General features: G+C 41.2%; 1 protein-coding gene across 2 annotated transcripts in view; it reads right to left on the bottom strand.

Moving 5' to 3' along the window:
- LOC126355836 (mediator of RNA polymerase II transcription subunit 1) overlaps nt 1-20,267 on the bottom strand; it is a 168,864-nt gene that overhangs the window by 47,876 nt on the left and 100,721 nt on the right. For both annotated transcript variants that reach the window (XM_050006289.1, XM_050006288.1), the window contains exon 11: nt 3,061-3,417. In XM_050006289.1, coding sequence (XP_049862246.1) covers nt 3,061-3,417 — 357 coding nt within the window. The remainder of the gene's footprint in view (nt 1-3,060; nt 3,418-20,267) is intronic.

Below are 20,267 nucleotides of genomic sequence, written 5' to 3'. Positions count from 1 at the left end.
CAGATGGTGAGACTTTGGGAGGTGGTGGGTGACTGGAGAGATAAGATATGGGAGATTCCAGAAGTATCTAAAGTTAAAGTTCCAGTTTCAAATGCTGTAGAAAGAGAATCTCTGCACATAATGACATCAAATTTGAACAGCATATTATTGAAGCAGGGGAGGAAACAGTGCTGGAACAAAAACAGATCTAACAAAAAACTGATCAATAGATGGTGCTGTAAATGTCAGGATAAGCACACCACCAGTCGCGCAGAACACAGCTGTTTCTCAGCTTGCATCCGAGGTGCCCATCATGACAGTCTACATTATTGCTCATACACTGCAGGTGGAGAAAATGATTACAAAATTCAAAAAAGACATGTTCTTTTGAAGAGCAATGTGGCACAGGGAGAAAAGCAGTTGATCAAATGTCAGTCAAAAGCATGGCAACAGCACTGCAGGAGGGGTCGAGCATGGGCGTGCAAATATGCAGTGCATGGGGACCTGCCTGAATGTTGGAAATGCCTGCGAGCACGAAACATTCTGCATTGCTATCCATACAAAGTCACCCATGTTCAGGAGTTGCTTCCTGCTGACCTTAATGGACATGGAACGTTCTTTAGACAGGCAAAGACAATTTCCATCTCCAAGGACATCACCATATGGACGATGTAAAATCTGCAAGCACATCAACTGATACCACTTCATTCTGCAAATGTGACTCCGTGGTGTTGGTTGACGGCATTGTTTATCGTATGGCCATATTTTTTCGAGGAAATGAATCTGCAGGTCCTGTTAGGTGTACCATCACTGGTATACACTATGACAGTCTTTTGTGCACCAATGTCAGCCTAACCCTTCAGGAGCATGGATATGTGAGTAGGATGATTTTTATACAAGAGGGCGTTCCTCACCACAATGCACAGCCCATGAAGCGACTGCTGCAAAGGTGTTTTGGAAATGCTAGAATCATCAGCCAAATTTCCCTATAGCCCGGCTTCCAGATCACTTGATCTTAATCCGTGTGACTTCTGGCACTGGGATTATCTGAAAGATGATGTGTTCAGTGCTCTAATTATGAATGAAACTGAATTGAAGGCACCCACTGCACAATGTGACTCCTGAGACCCTCGGATCTGTTGTGGAACATGCTCTTCTCAGTTTCAATTTGTGGCCGAAAACGGTGGACAAGATATTGAAAATGTCTCGTATCAGTCTCACGACAGTTACAAACAGATGTCATTATGCTTTTTATGTGATTTTTGCCCCAGGACAATTAAAAACCAATGTAATTTTGATTTTTATATTGTTTTTGGCTCCATGGCAATTAAAAACCAATATAATTTTGCTTTTTGTGCACATTTTTGCCTCAAGACAATTGGAAACCGATTTTTCCCATCTGATTTGACACGACCTTGTTGTAGTGGACAGGTTTACCTAAATAACAGTGCCACCACTGTCGACTGCCAAACTTGTGCAATCATGCACAATGAACGGTACGGATGGTGTAATGTGCATATCAAACGACAACAACAGTATTGTGATTCAAATGTCACTTGTAGCCAACCTCATTTTGGTTAAGAAGCTTACAGTGTATCTACTGGTAACATTTTTGTTAAATTTTTTTGTTCCATGATGATTCCCCTCTGTCGATAATATACTGTTCAAATTTGACATTACTCTGAGAAGAGCTTCTCTTTCTACAGCGTTTTGAAACTGGAACTTTGGTTGTGGACACCCTGTATATTAGCAAGCTGACATTTTCTCAAAAGTTTCTTCTTAGATTTTGGTGTGCACACACTTGGTACTGTCTTGGTCAGACAATCTCACATGCAGGTTTGATCTCTTTTCTTGGTGGATTTTGGTCTTTTGTCTAGTGTGAAAAATTCACCACCTCTGTTTACCATTTGTCTATCCTTCCACAATACATTCAGATATTCTTCACATATCTCACTACAATCTATTTCCAGTTTTAATCAGCATTCTGTACCTACCATTATGTGAGCTCCACAGCTATTAGAAATGCTTCAAACCCTGGCATTTTGTTGCGAAAGCTTCAGCAGTTAATCACTAGGATTTTAATACTCTCAGCAATATGAGGTACTACTTCAGACCTTACAGCAACACTCTGTACTTCCTAAAGCTGTCATTCTATGTCCTGGACAGATAGTCACCTAATATAAAAAATCCTCATGTGTTCCCCACACTGCTACTTGGGTGCCAGACACTGATGTGTAGAATAGTAACTATGTACTATAGCCTAGAAACATGTATGTACTTTTCTGGAAGTGGAAGAATTGGTGACAGTCACAATTCAAGCCGGTACAGACTGCTTTTCCCCATTGCCAACCTTGGGTAGGAAACAACACAGTGTGCCGTAGCAATATAGTGTCGTAGTTTGCATTGTCGGTGTAATGTTGATTCCAATGTGATGTGTGCCGACTGATAATGAGCTGGGGCTTGTTCTCCCTACATCTCTTCTCTCCCTCCATGAGCCCATGTGCTAAGTGAAAACTGCATGCTAATGATCCCAGCATCCCCCACAAAAAGTGAAAAGTTATATAGTGTGTGTATTAGGTACTCATGAACCAATCTAAACCTGTTACTGCATTGTCATTTGTAGATTTAAGTGAATGAGTCCAGGGCTATACATTTGTATTCTCCATTACAGCTGTCAGTAATATATATAACTTTACAAACGAATATCAACATACATACATAAGTGCAGTACCCAAAAATATTCTGACTGCTTCAAACAGCAAACTGGTCAATTATCGTTTACATTGCACCTCTGCATCTGTGTAACAGCAACAAAGCAAAACAAATTCATGGAAAACTGAGGATAGAACAATATTATGAATATGTGGATATATCATTCCTCACCAAGTGAAGGAAGCGTTGAGCAGTGAACATCACATGTGTGTTAAATCTGACAAAGGACTGTGCCTAAAAGCTTCACAGTTATTGTAATTTTCTATGGGCCAGTTTATTGCTCAGCTCCCATTCTATTTGGTGAGTAATGAGCAATCACATATACAATTGTTTAACAGCAGTCATAAATGTTATTTTATGTATACACACCCTGCCTTTGTCATCTTTAGATTTTCCTGCCTTGCGTTCACGGCTGCGGTCTTCTCCACCACTTCCTGATGACTTGCCCGAAGTACCACTTGAGTTACCAGGTATTGGCGTTATTGTGATCGAACTCTGCAGTGAAGAAGTAGGAACTGGTGCAGGTGCCGGAACAATAGGAATTATCTCAATACCAGGACGCCGTTCCAGGCCCATGCCTGTAAGCACGGAGTTGAGGCTTGGCCCACCTGCCCCAGTTACGGACACAGAAGAGGGCACTGATGAAGGGACAGCTGTGATACTCACGGAAGGTGGTACCAGGGATTTGCTTTCTGATGCTTCTAGAATTACAGGCTGTGGTGATGCCTGGAAATAATGTACATGAGACAGTGACTGGTGAAGTGAACTGACTATTCAGTAGTAGTAGCACAGTTAACTCAAAATAAAAAGAAATAAAAAGTTACAGCAAAAGATGATTAAGCATTTTGATATTAGCTTGCAATAAAAACCTGTAATTAAAAAAATGGCCCTTAAAATACCTATCAGTTGTGTCCCCATATATATATATATATTAAAAACAAAGATTCCAAGACTTACCAAGCGGGAAAGCGCCGGCAGACAGGCACATGAACAAAACACACAAACACACACACAGAATTGCTAGCTTTCGCAACCGATGGTTGCTTCTTCAGGAAGGAGAGGGAAAGACGAAAGGATGTGGGTTTTAAGGGAGAGGGTAAGGAGTCATTCCAATCCCGGGAGCGGAAAGACCGCTTTCCCGCTTGGTAAGTCTTGGAATCTTTGTTTTTAATATATTTTTCCCATGTGGAAGTTTCTTTCTATTTATAAAAATTGCAACATAATGAAGGAATGATCAGAAATGAATTAAATTTAGAGCATAATTGACCTACATTGAAGCAAACAAATCATTAAATGTACTAGGTAATAAAAAATGTACTGTGTAATAAAACAATATAACATGCAAAAAAGTTTTTTTTCTGCTAATATGAACCTCTACAAGTTGTGTTTTATCAAAAAAAGTTGTTTCACGTGCTGGACAATCATCAAGAGCAAGATATCAACAGAAGCACATCCTCCACATACAAAATGTGCAACTTGAAAGGTGAATGGACAAGTAAAAGAGCAGTTTTATGTTGTGCAGGGAAATTGTGTGAACGGAAACACGCTCGTAAGCAAGTCATGCTGTAAAATGTTTTTAGAATATCCCCAATGACACTGGTATTATAGCCCAGTCAATGGGGGAAAAAAAGAAAAAAAAAGGGTTGAATAGCAGACAAAATTTGTGTAGTTGCAAATTTTGTACTGTTGTGGGGGGGCATGAACAACATACTAAAAATCCCAACAAGGGGGTGTGAGCGTTTGGTGGGGGGGGGGGGGGGGGGGGGGGGGACAGAGAGCTGAATGTCACTTTTTTTATGTCTTTCTGGAATAACTCGAAACCTGCAGCTTCTAGTGACAATGTTTACCAGTACAAAACGAGACTACATTAAACTGCCCATAAAAAGGTTCTTTTATCTTTTTTCTCTAGGCCTAACAGTTTCTGCATTTCACTGCATCGAAAAAGTGCAGATTATTAAAAAGAGAGATTTAATAGCATAAAATTACTGGTTCCCTCCTTCATCAATATCCTAACTGAAGAAAGAGCAGGTGAGTTCTCGCTTTCCCTACCCAACATGTTACAAGAAGCAACTACACAATATTTCACAAAGTTATACTGTCACTTATGAAGCTTGCCTTATAAATCACTGGTGAGACAGTGTGTAGACACACCGGAAGAGCTGGAGGGGGGAGCTTCACAATGTGTTTTAACACTACATGGAATACAGATATGAATTACTACCAATACTAACGCAAGAAACAATATGTACAGATTCTATGCAAGTCTCTTGGACACTAATGGAAGGTAAATTGATTCTCAATGATCCTGTATGGCAGTAATTGTGTTCATAGCATTAGTGCTGCTCAGTTTTCAGTTTACACAGATTATTGTGTCCCCAGAAATTTCTGTCCAGTTCCTCTTGCACAAGTAGGCAAAGTAACTTACTGAGCCCACGTTTAAATAGTAAAGTTATTTTCATTTTATTTAGTGGGTACTTATCTACAGTTGTTAAGTGAGCTTTTATGTAAAATACATTCCTATAAACAATGGCTGAAAAGTGTGTAATTAGCCAGTGTCATGTTGTCAGTGATGTATGTTTTGTTGATGGGAAATGGATTGAATATGTCTGATGGAATGGAACTGATTGTGTTCAAGTCTAGAACAGTAATCTGCTGTAATGCATTGCTTGACTTGTGTTAAATATCTGAAGCTCTGTAACACCTAGGTAATCTACTTATGTTGCAGATGGAGTCAAAGTGAGCCTCTGGGTCTCTTCAGGTGTTCGAAGGGCTGGGGCTGGAGTGATGCATTTGATGCCCTTCATACATTAAAAATGGTGCCAGAAAAAAAAAAAGCTACACCCTCAAGAATTAGGCCATTTTACTGACAGGTAGTTCATCAATGTAGAAATATAATAATAAATTTAGACCAAATGAAACATACATCACAGTAAAGGGTGCCAAAACAGTTGCATCCGTACATGGTATACCCCATCTAACGGCAACTTAGCTATATATTTTCACATGCAAATGATTGTAAGGGTGCTAAATGGCCTCCTGTGATAGATTGTCCTAAGCACCTTGCTCCTTTTGGTTGTAATTCAGTAATGATTGTTGCACATTCTGGAAAATGAGCAAGTTCCTGCTTCACCATATCCCATACATTATGAAGTGGTGACAGATTTGGTGATCTTGCTCACCAAGACAGTTGTTTTACACCACAAAGAGCATGTTCCCTAGCAGCAGCCTTATGTGGATATGCACTATCCTGCTGAGAAAGTGCAACACATTCTGTTGAAGAAATGGCTGAAGCATGGGGATAATACCTTTAGAAATGTAGCGGGCACTGGTTGCTTTACCCTTCAAAAAAAAAAAAGTGACCGCAAGTTGTAACTGAAGGTTCCCTACACCATGAAGCTTGGGATTGGATCTGTGTAGCACGGGCAAATACACTCTGGAATATGCCACTCACCAGGTCTCCACTTACTTGCATATGTCTTATCACTCAGATACAGATAGTACCTACTCTCATCACTGAAGACAACATAGTAGCATCCCAGTGCCATGGCATCAGTGGCAGCCTAGCCAGAGCCACATGGGACCATAGTCCTGTTGCAAGTAGAAAGTCCCAATGGTTATTGGTAACACATCGGGAGCAACATGTGGCCAGATTTCTTCTCTGGATAATGTTTGAACAGCCACTGCTGCTCTCACAAAGTGCGGATCTTGATGTGTGTTGTACTATGTGGACGTCCAGAACATGGCCCATAGCTGTGGAATGTTCCATACATCACTGCTGAAAACAGTGACACACCACCGATATCTTGTGCCCAACATGTGCAGCAACTTGTCAATTTCTCCATCCAGTTTGCCGCTTGCCCTTAATGCAACCCTGTTCAAATAGTATAAGTTGTTCAACAGGTGTTCATATTCATTGGAGGCGCACGGGTGTATCCTAGAATGAATGTTGTTCACCTTTAAACTCAACGCAGTTGCTGAGTCAAAAGAAAGAGTGAATAGACAGACTTCCAGAGCACCTCCGATCACTGATGATCGTGACACGTATTATACCTGGATGCCACCGAACACATTCCTTGAGGGTGTTTTATTTCTTTCTGGTAGTGTACATTAGTGATCACAATGACAATTTCTCCTCAGAAATGATAGGAGAGAGATGTATAGTGCGAAGTAATGAAATACTGGAACACGGAAGCTCCACTTCCTTCACACAAAATATTCATTTTATCACAAGCTTATCTAATATCTATAGAAAAACTAGATCATATTGGGATACTCACAGAATAACTTGCAGATTTACAGTTCACAAATTGACACTTTAGCCATAGTTCCCATAAGATAACTTATACTTACATATTGTTGCTACATAATTTGGCTATTGAACAGGTACAACACATTAAGTTTGCTACACATTGTATTATGCCTGACATCAGACAACTGTTGTCTTAATATGATCTGCTGCCACAGTGATAAATATCAAAACAGATGTACCTGTTCTCACCAGCACACTTGTGATTCTTTTCACTTTTAACTTAAATCCCACAAACCCTTTTCCACCAATCCTTTATATTACTGATCAATTTTTGACAATTTAATGTAATTGGATGGATAAAAAATCTATTCACCAAGCAGCAGCAGAACACACACATAAAAAATGTTGTAACTAGCCAACCTTTCAGAGCCAGTTGCTCCTTCTTCAGGCAGAATGGCTGAAGAGGAAGGAAAAGGACTGGAGAGGTCTAAGAAAAGGAATAGATTTTGGAAAAGTCACCCAGAACAACAGGTCAGGAGACTTACCAGACGGGAATGGGAAATCTGGGAGCTTAACGGTGGAGAACAAGGCAATATGCAAAACAGAGACTACTGCTAAAACATTGTGTACAAGTTAACAAGAGTGAGAAGCTAAGTGAATTGTATGTAACAGAGGAGAAAGGGAACAGCAAAAAATAGATAGGTAGAAAACTAAAACAGAGTGAAGAAAGGAGTAGTTACTGTGAAGAAATGCCGTGACAGAAGAAATTAACATAAATGAAGGTCGTGTGGGTGGCGAGAACCATCAACATGTTGTATTGCTAGTTCTCACCTGTGGAGTTCTGAGGAACTGGTGTCTGGGGAAAGAATCCAGAAGGCATATCTGGCGAAACAAGCACCAAGGCCACAATTATGCTCCGCAATAGGATATTGTGTGTTACCATTATATTCCCTCTACCTATGCCCATTCATACAACTGATAATTTGGCAGTAGTCAAGCCGATGTAAAAGGCTGAAGAGTGTTTACATAACAGCTGGCATATGACAAGTTATTTCACAGATGTCTCTCCCTTTGATAGTATATATTTTGCTAGTTACAGGGCTGGTATGGGTGGTGATAGGAGGGTGTATAGGGCAAGTCTTGCGTGGTCACAGAGATAGGAGCCATAAGGGAGGGAGACGGGTGCACAGGGTCTAACAAGAATATTGTGGAGACTGGGAGGACGACGAAAAGGTATTCTAGGTGTGATGGGCAAAATCTCGTGCAGAATGGATCTTAATTCAGGGCATGATTTTAGGAAATCATGGCCTCATCGAAGTAGCTGATTAATACATTTCAGACCAGGATAATACTGAGTGACCAGAGATGTGCTCCAAAGTTGTCTTTTGGAAGGATGTGGTGGCCTGGGAAATCTACTTTTGAACGAGGCTGGCGGGGAAGTTATGTCCAGTGATAATGGTGGTGTACTGCTCTAAAGAGTCTCCATCCAAACAAATATGTTTGCCTCAAATGCCACGGCTGTTTGGGAAGGAACGTTCAACATAGACAGGATGGCAACTGCCAAAATCTAAGTACTGTTGTTCATTAGTAGGTTCAATGTGGGCAGAAGAGTACTTACAATCAGTCTTTCCTTCCCTTCCCATCCATTAAGTCTCAACCGATTCTCAGTTCTGGATGACTTTTCTGAAATGTACCCCTTTTTCTAGACTTCTTCAGTCCTTTTCCTTCACCCGCCTTCCTTGCCCTTCAACCTTCCTGCCTAAAGGAGCCACTGGCTATGAAAGTTTGCCTTATTAAAACCTCTTTTATGTGTGTTTTCTGCTGCCGCTTGGTGAGTACAATTTTTGTACATCCAATTACTTTATTTTACTGAGTTTAATATGAGGTGTCTATGTAACAAAATTAAAAGTGTCTCCTCCCCTACCCCCTTTCAAATCATTTTGAGGATCCTGGAACCTCATACATTCTGGGGAAAAGACATTTTGAATATAATAATGTCACTTCATAAGTACATTTACTGATTCTGACTTACCATCAATGAGACAAATAAACTGGTAAAATGTCTTGCAGTCTGTTACTATAATTAATGATTGTCTATGGAGTCTGCTTTTCAGCAGGAGTAACATCTACAATTTTCTTCACTGAATGGGCACTTGCACTGTCTGTTGGCCTGAAAGTTCTACGGTACTTGTTCAAATTTACAATGGTGTCATCAGTTGTAAGAGTGGCACAATTCTGCCACAAAGAGCACTCTGGAAACGCGAGGAACATCTAATACACCTGGCATGCAGATACTGTGTAATGTTCCAATCAAAAATACCCCTTCTTGGAGCAGCACACATCTCACTGGCTTATTTACTGAGCCATGTACGGAATGTATGTGGTCAGAGCACTGACTGTAAGAATAAAAAAACAGCTTAGAAATACTGAGTTTATCAAAATTCTGTTTTGAATTGATGTTAACTTAGTTTTCTTCCTGAGGTGACCACCATTTGGCATAATTCTGGGAATACGTCTCTACTGAGGACATACACTGGGGTGACAAAAGTCATGGGATAGCAATATGTACATATACAAATGGCACTAATATTGTGTACACAAGGTATAAAAGGGCAGTGCATTGGTAGAGTTGTCATTTGTATTCAGTTGATTCCTGTGAAAATGTTTCCGAAGTGATTGTGGTTACATGATGGGAATTAACAGACTTCAAACGTGGAATGGTGTTTGGAGCTAGATGCGTGGGGCATTCCGTTTCAGAAAATGTTAGGGAGTTTAATATCCCGCGACAAGAGTGAGCCGAAAATACCAAATTTCAGGCATTACCTCTCACCACAGACAATGCAGTGGCTGATGGCCTACACTTAATGATCAAGAGCAGTGGCATTTGTGTAGAGTTATCTGTGCTAACAGACAAGCAACCCTGCACGAAATAACCGCAGAAATCAATTTGGGGCATACAATCAACATACCCATTAGAACAGTGTGGTAAAATTTGGTGTTAATGAGCTATGGCAGTAGAAGGCCAACACAAGTGCCTTTGCTAACAGCATGACATCACATGCAGCACCTATCCTGGGTGCGTGACCATCCTAGATGACTGGAAAACTGCGGTCTGGTCAGATGAGTCTCTATTTCAGTTGGTAAGAGCTGGTGGTAGGTTCTGAGTGTGGTCCAGACTGCACAAAGTCAGTGATACAAGCTGTCAACAAGGCACCATGGAAGCTGATGGTGGCTCCATAATGGTGTGAGCTGTGTTTATACAAAATGGACTGGGTCTCGGTTATGTTTGTCTACCTGGAGACCATTTGCAGCCATTCATTCATGGACTTCATGTTCCAAAACAACAAGTAAGCCACGTCAGTGGACCACAATTGTTTGTGACTGGTTTGAAAAACATTCTGGACAATTCGAGTGAATGATTTGGCCACCGAGATCACCCGACATGAATCCCACAAATGTTTATGGGACATAATCAAGAGGTCAGTTCGTGCAAAAAATCCTGCACCAGCAACACTTTTGCAATTATGGATGACAACAGAGGCAGGATGGCTTAATATTTCTGCAAGGAGCTTCCAACAACTTTGCGAGTCCACGTCACGTCAAGCTGCTGCACTACACAGGGTAAAATGAGGTTGACACAATATTCGTAGGTACCCCATGACTTTTGTCACCTCAGTGTAATGTGCTAGTGAAATATAACAGATGTGAAATTGGAAAGCATGATAATTGGAGCTAATCAACAGAATAAATGGCACGAGGATATTTTGGAAACTGGGTTTGAATGTGATTCAAGATGCAGCCTGAAATTTGTGTGGCTCCAGTGGAACTATCTATGATTTAAAAAAATTCAAGATAGATCAAGAATGAGAAAGTTGCATTGGTTTTCTATTTTTTATTGTTTTTTTTTTGTGGGGGGGGGGGGGGGGGGGGAGTTGGTAATGTGCATGTATGAAACTGAAGAAAAGGGAAACAATACTGATAAAAACTGTACTCTCATTTCTATGTTAGTGTTAAATAACTGCATGTGTTTTATGCAGTACCTACTTTAATTACTATACACCGATTATGAAGCCAAAAACCGTACCATTCAGCCTAGAAAAAATTTTTACGTGAGCATCTGCAGTCAAAGTCAAGTATTCTAACGCACAACTCTACCTACAACACTAATTGCACGGCTTAGCTAAACATTACTGGATGAAGACACCTGCTGTACATGTGATTACAGCGTTGGCAAATTGCCTTTAATTTGGAGCTCATTTTCTACTGAAAGTATGCAAGGGGCAAAATTCTGTTACACACATTTCTGTACTGTTATCATGCAAGGAATCATGCTGTGGCATCTGAATGCAGATTGCCTATAAGCCTCCATATGAGCCGAATACCATTCATCTTACGTTTGTGGTCCTTATGCAAAACATACAATATGCAACAGTGGAATTGATATGCAGTCAGCCTCAAATGCCGGTTCTCTAAATTTTTACAATAGTGGCTCACAAAAGAGAATCATCTTCTATTCAGGGATTCACACTTGGGTTCACAAAGCGTCCCCGTAATACTTATGAGCTTATTGAACATAACAGCAACAAATCTAGCTACAAACCTCCGAGTTGTTACGATGTCTTACTTTAATTTGACCTGGTGGGCACACTAGCATCCTATACACTGTCCCTTAAAAATGAGCAACACTTCCTGAAATTTCTACCAATATAATGAAGTTGAGCTATCGCCTTCCCTAATGTCAACCTTATGTGTTCATTCCATTTCAACCTGCTCTGCAACATTATGCTTAGCTATTTAATCGATGTAACTGTATCAAGCAGCACACTACTAATGCTGTATTCAAATGTTACAAGACTGTTTTCCCCACATATCTGCATTAACTTGAATTTTTCTACATTTCAGACATTATCAAATCGATTACAAATTCCATTTAGTCACCTTGTATCCTCCTGCTGAGGTAATGTGACATATCTCAAACATTTCAATAGAGTGGTGTAAACACAGTGGAAAGGTTACAATGACTTTGTTGTTCCAAGCTCCCTCTATATTCACCAAGGGAAGAAATATAAATTTGCTTGCAATCTGCAAACATTCATAGACTATCCATATTCAATCAAGTAATATAAGTGTTGTGGTTCCCCTTAGCCAATATAAAATCACAAGCAAGATTCATAAGTGAACTCATGATGATAATATGTCATTAGTTATGTGTATGCTAATGTATACTGAAAAATATAGTTCATCAGTTCTACTACTTCTATTGGGCTTTATAAGAATAAATTCAATTTAACTGTTCTCAGCTGCCTTATTGGAGGTTTTATGATACTAAAAATGGGAAAATGAAGGACTGTGTGGTAATGGAACACCTCTGAAGTATCCATGCGTCGTTGATCACATTGTGTTGTTTGACTCAAGTGTGGGTAGGCTCACATATTGGTAGGGTTGTGTCAACTATGATACAGAAGTTTGACTGGAAAGCCATTACACATTCTCCATACAGTCCCAATCTTTCCACATGCAATTTCCATATTCTTGGAGCCCTCAAGCATGACGTTCATAGCCATTGATTTACTTTGGATGAATCATGTTTCCGTAAACAACAGCAAATATTATTTCATGAAATTATTGGCCATCTTATCTCACAGCAAGATAAATATATAAACAGTTATGGTGATTACTTTTGAAATAATAAACAGTTTACTTACTTTTCCCATCTGTTTTCTTTTCATCTGACTGCCACTTATATCAAGGGTTTAAAGGGACTAATAAGGTCATCACCCTAATTAACATGCCAGTATGGAATTTGTGTACTCCCATCCACCCGCTTCTGAAGTAAATCTCATGTGAAAAAGTGAGAATGTTTTCTAAATGTTTGTGCAGTGTGTATCGGAGGTGGGACTTGGTTACCAGCATGGTATTGACCTAGTGGGATGTGGGAACCTGCCTAGAAACTACATCCAGGCTAGGCAGCTCACCAAGCCTCGTCATTAATCTGTAAAGTGTATTTCATCTGGATCAGGCTCATCTTCCCATATCCTGGAAGTGGTGTGTTAATGTGCTCGGCTTGGCTATCTGGGCAGGTAAAGTCATGAACCAGTTTTTGTAATTATAGCACTAGAAGACAATGATGCAAAAGGGGAACAACAGAAAGGGTTTTTTTTTAGTGAAAGAGGATTTTTAAAACTACAGATGTGTGACAAAAAAGTAAGTTCACAATCAGTATGTACATTGACTGACAAAAAAGAGAAGCATCCATAAAGGGAGGAGGAAACAAAATGAAACTTCACACGCTGAGAGGGTACATAATGTTACTTCAGTGATCAAGTCAAATTTACAAATAACTTGGCAGTATGATACCACCTATTCGCATAACATTGCACCTCTTATGGCATGGCTGCATCCAGTCATTTGGTCGAGAAGAGGCAAGCCGAGTCACAATTTTCATGACTGATCCTCGACATCCTGGATACTGGCAATTGGATGGAGATGAAGTCTGAGCTGGTCCCACACATGTTCTAATGGGCACGGATCTGTGGGGCTCCTGCAGACCACAGGAGAACTGCAGCGTCATGCAGGCATATACCATGTGTGGACAAGCCTATCTTGTTGAAAAATGGTACCACTGCACTGCTGGATGAGAGGTAACACGTAAGGACACAGGATGTTTGTGAGGTACTATTATGCCAGTAGAGTTACTTCAATCACTATCAGCTGTGACCTGAATTCACACCCGATGGCTTCCCACAAAGTGGTACCGGCAGTAATGCCGCTGTGCCTCTCCAAAACATTGGAAGACTGGAACCTCTTCCCAGTATAACACCCTAAATATAGAGCCCCTAATGACATCCCTTTTGACAGCAAAATATATAAAAATTAGTTATCCTGACCTTTGCGGTAGCTATTGGCAACAAAATATTAACACTATTGATCCTTGCTACCCTCCCTGTTTACCTTTCCCTGTTGCTTCATAACTTGGGTTGTGACTAACTGAATCCACTTTCCCTTTCTTTCTCCTCTCTCCTCCCTGATGAAGGAACAAAGTTCCGAAAGCTAGGAACATAAAATTTCTGTTCTGTTTTGTGTATCTATTGGCTGTACTGAGCTGAGGTAAGTACTGGCCAGCCTCTCTCTCTCTCTCTCTTTGTTAGTATTTGTAACACTATTGAAAGTTTGACCAACAGAAATACTAGGAAACTAACAACATCCATTCCACAGAAAGAACTAAATGAAAGACTATCAGATGATCAATTAATCTAAAAAGCATGAAACTCTAAATAAAGAATTCAAAATATATGCTTTACAAAGGTTAAAACCCATACGAGATAAAGTGATCAGAGATAACATTTATCCAAGAAAAGAGTTGTAGTTGCATCGAGCTGTAAGTTCACTGTGACTACAATGAAAAACTTCAATAGAGAAGTTAATTCGCTCTCTTGTAAAAGTTGTGATAGAACCACGCTTATTGACTGATATTAAGATTGTTTCAGGCCGATCTGGAATTTTAAAGTTTTTCAAGTATTGTCTTGACATATTAGTCAAAGTTCTGAAGAAAGGTGATAAAACATTTACCGTTTAGACAGACAGAGGAACAGATATTATACGCGAGGGAAAAGTAACTCGTGTGATACTTAATCGATTATGGGACTTAGTCGTCATGATCTGTGATTGTCACGAACATTGAAGGACACAGAAATGTACCAGACACCGACATAAACTCTACAAATAGACTTGAGTAGGAAACATACACACACAATCAATAAGAATTCACAGGTACGCCATGTTATCGGAAGCTGTAGTCAATGTCAGAATTGTTCATGTAAATAATAGCTTCAAATCCTTGAATGAAAGATCAGTGTGCTTTCCAGCACCGTGGTTAAATAATTCAGAAGTTCAATAAACTTAGTTATAACTTTAATACTTCGTGTCATATACATCATTTAATTGAACTTTATTGTGTAACTGTGAATAACTATTTTCTTGAGAGAATGCCAAAGCTAAAGGTGACTGAGTGACATTAATAACAGGGAACAGTAACTGAACATTGTATTGCAATGCTTTCTGTACGTTATTCAGAGAATACATTATCTCTGGATTTACGATGTAGGAGCTGTGGAATTAGCGGCACATTAATGATGCTATAATACTTCACAAATCAACATCCTCGCAAGACTATAATGTGGCATCGGCTTGAATGGTGGAACTTATAATTCAAGATATCATATAATAAAAACAAAGATTCCAAGACTTACCAAGCGGGAAAGCGCCGGTAGATAGGCACAATGAATAAAACACACACACAGAATTTCGAGCTTTCGCCACCGGCGGCTGCTTCGTCAGGAAAGAGGGAAGGAAAAGGAAAGATGAAAGGATGTGTGTTTTAAGGGAGAGGGTAAGGAGTCATTCCAATCCCGGGAGTGGAAAGACTTACTTTAGGGGAAAAAAAGGATAGGTATATACTCGCGTGCACACACACACACACACATACATATCCATCCATACATACACAGACACAAGCAGACATATTTAAAGGCAAAGAGTAAGAGCAGAGATGTAAGTCGAAGCGGAAGTGTGGAGGAAAAGATGTTGTTGAAAGACAGGTGAGGTATGAGTGGCGGCAACTTGAAATTAGCGGAGATTGAGGCCTGGTGGATAACGAGAAGGGAGGATATATTGAAGGGCAAGTTCCCATCTCCGGAGTTCGGATAGGTTGGTGTTGGTTGGAAGTATCCAGATAACTCGGACAGTGTAACACTGTGCCAAGATGTGCTGGCCGTGCACCAAGGCATGTTTAGCCACAGGGTGATCCTCATTACCAACAAACACTGTCTGCCTGTGTCCATTCATGCGAATGGACAGTTTGTTGCTGGTCATTCCCACATAGAAAGCGTCACAGTGCAGGCAGGTCAGTTGGTAAATCACGTGGGTGCTTTCACATGTGGCTCTCCCTTTGATCGTGTACACCTTCCGGGTTACAGGACTGGAGTAGGTGGTGGTGGGAGGATGCATAGGACAGGTTTTACACCGGGGGCAGTTGCAAGGGTAGGAGATAGAGGGTAGGGAAGGTGGTTTGGGGATTTCATAGGGATGAACCAAGAGGTTACGAAGGTTAGGTGGACGGCGGAAAGACACTCTTGGTGGAGTGGGGAGGATTTCATGAAGGATGGATCTCATTTCAGGGCAGGATTTTAGGAAGTCGTATCGCTGCTGGAGAGCCACATTCAAGGTCTGATCCAGTCCCGGGAAGTATCCTGTCACAAGTGGGGCACTTTTGGGGTTCTTCTGTGAGAGGTTCTGGGTTCGAGGGGATGAGGAAGTGGCTCTGATTATCTGCTTCTGTACCAGGTCGGGAGGGTAGTTGCGGGATGCAAAAGTTGTTTTCAGGTTGTTGGTGTAATGGTCCACGGATTCAGGACTGGAGCAGATTTGTTTGCCACGAAGGCCTAGGCTGTAGGGAAGGGACCGTTTGATATGGAATGGGTGGCAGCTGTCATAATGGAGGTACTGTTGCTTGTTAGTGGGTTTGATGTGGACGGATGTGTGAAGCTGGCCATTGGACAGATGGAGGTCAACGTCAAGGAAAGTGGCATGGGATTTGGAGTAGGACCAGGTGAATCTGATGGAACCAAAGAAGTTGAGGTTGGAGAGGAAATTCTGGAGTTCTTCTTCACTGTGAGTCCAGATCATGAAGATGTCGTCAATAAATCTGTACCAAACTTTGGGTTGGCAGGCTTGGGTAACCAAGAAGGCTTCCTCTAATCGACCCATAAATAGGTTGGCATACGAGGGGGCCATCCTGGTACCCACGGCTGTTCCCTTTAATTATTGGTATGTCTGGCCGTCAAAAGTGAAGAAATTGTGCGTCAGGATGAAGCTGGCTAAGGTGACGAGGAAAGAGGTTTTAGGTAGGGTGGCAGGTGATCGGCGTGAAAGGAAGTGCTCCATTGCAGCGAGGCCCTGGACATGAGGGACATTTGTGTATAGGGAAGTGGCATCAATGGTTACAAGGATGGTTTCCGGGGGTAACAGACTGGGTACGGATTCCAGGCGTTTGAGACAGTGGTTGGTGTCTTTGATGAAGGATGGGAGACTGCGTGTAATGGGTTGAAGGTGTTGATCTACGTAGGCAGAGATACGTTCTGTGGGGGCTTGGTAACCAGCTACAATGGGGCGACCAGGATGTTTGGGTTTGTGAATTTTAGGAAGTAGGTAGAAGGTAGGAGTGCGAGGTGTCGGTGGAGTCAGGAGTTTGATGGAGTCAGGTGAAAGGTTTTGTAGGGGGCCTAGGGTTCTGAGGATTCCTTGAAGCTCCGCCTGGACATCAGGAATGGGATTACCTTGGCAAACTTTGTATGTAGAGTCGTCTGAAAGCTGACGCAGTCCCTCAGCCACATACTCCCAACGATCAAGTACCACGGTCGTGGAACCCTTGTCAGCCGGAAGAATGATGATGGATCGGTCAGCTTTCAGATCACGGATAGCCTGGGCTTCGGCTGTGGTGATGTTGGGAGTAGGATTAAGGTTTTTCAAGAAAGATTGAGAGGCAAGGCTGGAAATGAGAAGTTTCTGGAAGGTTTGGAGAGGGTGATTTTAAGGAAGAGGAGGTGGGTTCCGCTGTGATGGAGGACGGAACTGTTCCAGGCAGGGTTCAATTTGGATAGTGTCTTGGGGAGATGGATCATTAGGAGTGGGATCAGGATTATTTTTCTTTGTGGCAAAGTGATATTTCCAGCAGAGACTACGAGTGTAGGACAGTAAATCTTTGACAAGGGCAGTTTGGTTGAACCTGGGAGTGGGGCTGAAGGTGAGGCCTTTGGATAGGACAGAGGTTTCGGATTGGGAGAGGGGTTTGGAGGAAAGGTTAACTACTGAATTGGGGTGTTGTGGTTCCAGATTGTGTTGACTAGCGAGTCGATGTATAGGTGAAGGATTAGGCGGGTGAGGGCTATGGATTGTACTGTTTGGAACTGGTATAAGGACTGATGGAAAGAAGGATTGCAGCCAGAGATGGGAACTTTAAGTGTGAGGCCTTTGGGGGTAATGCCAAATGTCAGACAAGCCTGAGTAAATAAAATATGGGAGCGTAATCTGGCTAGGGTGAAGGCATGTTTGCGGAGGGAATGTAAATAAAATTTAATGGGGTCGTTGTAGGGATGTTCTGAGGTTGACATGGTATTAGAAGGTGGAAAGGGTAATATGAAGTTAAAGTGAAAATAAATAGAAATATATATAGGGAGAGATAAAGGTGTGAAAAAAGTCGAAAAAGTGTTGGTTTGAGACGAGCTATGTTGATCCTGTGCTGAACTTAGGTTGGTGAATAACAATGGGTGCAAAGGTTAGGTAGTTGTCGAGTCGATGTATAGGTGAAGGATTAGACGGGTGAAGGCTATGGATTGTGCTGTGTGGTACTGGTATAAGGACTGATGTCCCCCTAAGGTAAGTCTTTCCGCTCCCGGGATTGGAATGACTCCTTACCCTCTCCCTTAAAACCCACATCCTTTCATCTTTCCTTTTCCTTCCCTCTTTCCTGACAAAGCAGCCGCCGGTTGCGAAAGCTCGAAATTCTGTGTGTGTGTTTGTGTGTTTTATTCATTGTGCCTATCTACCGGCGCTTTCCCACTTGGTAAGTCTTGGAATCTTTGTTTTTAAGATAGGATATAATCTACGTTTGAACATTCATTTGCAAACCGGGCACAAAAACTACTTTATCAAATTTTGCTTAAACTTATAAGCCCATCGCGAACACATGAAGGCTATCTGGTTTATTGTTTCGGATAAAGGGAGATGTTGCAGTACCGAGTGGTGCAGTCGCTGTGTGTAGCAGTAAAGAAGACAGATATCCTTTGAGCATGATTGCTTCAATTATAAGCCAGGGCTGCTTATACATTTCGACGGGCTGCTCCATTGATATGCGGATATCTGTTTAAGGGAGATAGTATATGAAACTAACTGAACAAAGCGAGGAGTTCATTTTAACAGTTACTGTCCGGAGATGTCATGACCAACAGATGTCGACCTGTGTCAAACAGACTTGAACATCCATTTCCATCGAGCGAATACACACACACACACACACACACACACACACACACACACACACACACACACACACACACACCAGGTTACTGACATACTTGCCAACAATGCTACGCCAAGTTAGTTCAGAATGACAATTCATCACTGAACACCGTGTGATGCTATTCATCAGCGGTCTGTTCTCCCAAGTATGGCATATTTTAAACGCAGCCATTTGTGCAGAGTGTTGGTGGTAGCCTATGCATGGATTGGTAATCCCCTGTCTGGATGTTGGTAGTCTCTGACCAATGGTGCGGTTAGTTAGTTAGTTAGTTAGTTAGTTAGTTAGTTAGTTAGTTATATTACTTGTTCCATGGATCATGAACACGATTCTTTCGTAATGATGTGGAACGTGTCAAAGTACACCAGATTCATTTATCCCGAATAATCATTGTTAGTCTTATATACGGTACAATTGTTAATGCTTACTGTATTTCTTTGGCCTATGTCTAAAAATTCATCTATGGAGTAGAAGGAGTTGTCATTCAGGAATTCCCTTAACTTACTTTTGAATGCCGATTGGTTGTCTGTCAGACTTTTGATATTGTTTGGCAATTGACCAAAAATCTTTGTGGCAGTATAATTCACCCCCTTTTGTGCCAATGTCAAATTCAATGAACGGTAGTGAAGGTCACCCTGTCTCCTAGTATTGTAGCTGTGGACTGTGCTATTAATTCTGAAGTGATCTGGGTTACTAACAACAAATTTCATTAGGCTGTATATATATTGTGAAGCTACTGGCAATATCCCTAATTCTTTAAATAATTGTCTACAAGATGATCTTGGATGAGCCCCAGACATTATTCTGATAACACGTTTTTATGCAATAAATACCTTCTTTCTTAGTGATGAATTGCCCCAAAAGATGATTCCGTAAGAAAGCAACGAATGAAAATATGCATGGTAAGCTAACTTACTGATGTGCTTCTCTCCAAAATTTGCAATGACACTAACAGCATAGGTATGACACAGAATGTTGCAGGGAGTCTATTATTTGTTCTCAGATGGCAGGTACAGGTGTGAAGAGGCTACAACATGCTCACTGCACAATACAACGCTCTTCCTTTATAGTGGTCAGACATAGTCAGACGTGGTTGACTGGAACTTGGACAAGGAGTAGGCTTACCCTAAGATTTACATGCCGTCCAACATCATACCAGTGTTACATCCAAATGATCAACAAGTCTGGTTATTGCACAGTTCAACCAGGTGGTTAAATGGAGACCCGCAATGAGAGCCCTTCCAAACCTAATCA

The sequence above is a fragment of the Schistocerca gregaria genome, chromosome 3 (genome assembly GCF_023897955.1).
Source record: "Schistocerca gregaria isolate iqSchGreg1 chromosome 3, iqSchGreg1.2, whole genome shotgun sequence".
Taxonomy (NCBI): domain Eukaryota; kingdom Metazoa; phylum Arthropoda; class Insecta; order Orthoptera; family Acrididae; genus Schistocerca; species Schistocerca gregaria.
The sequence above is the reverse complement of the archived record's forward strand: the minus strand, read 5'-3'. Positions and strand labels throughout refer to the sequence as shown.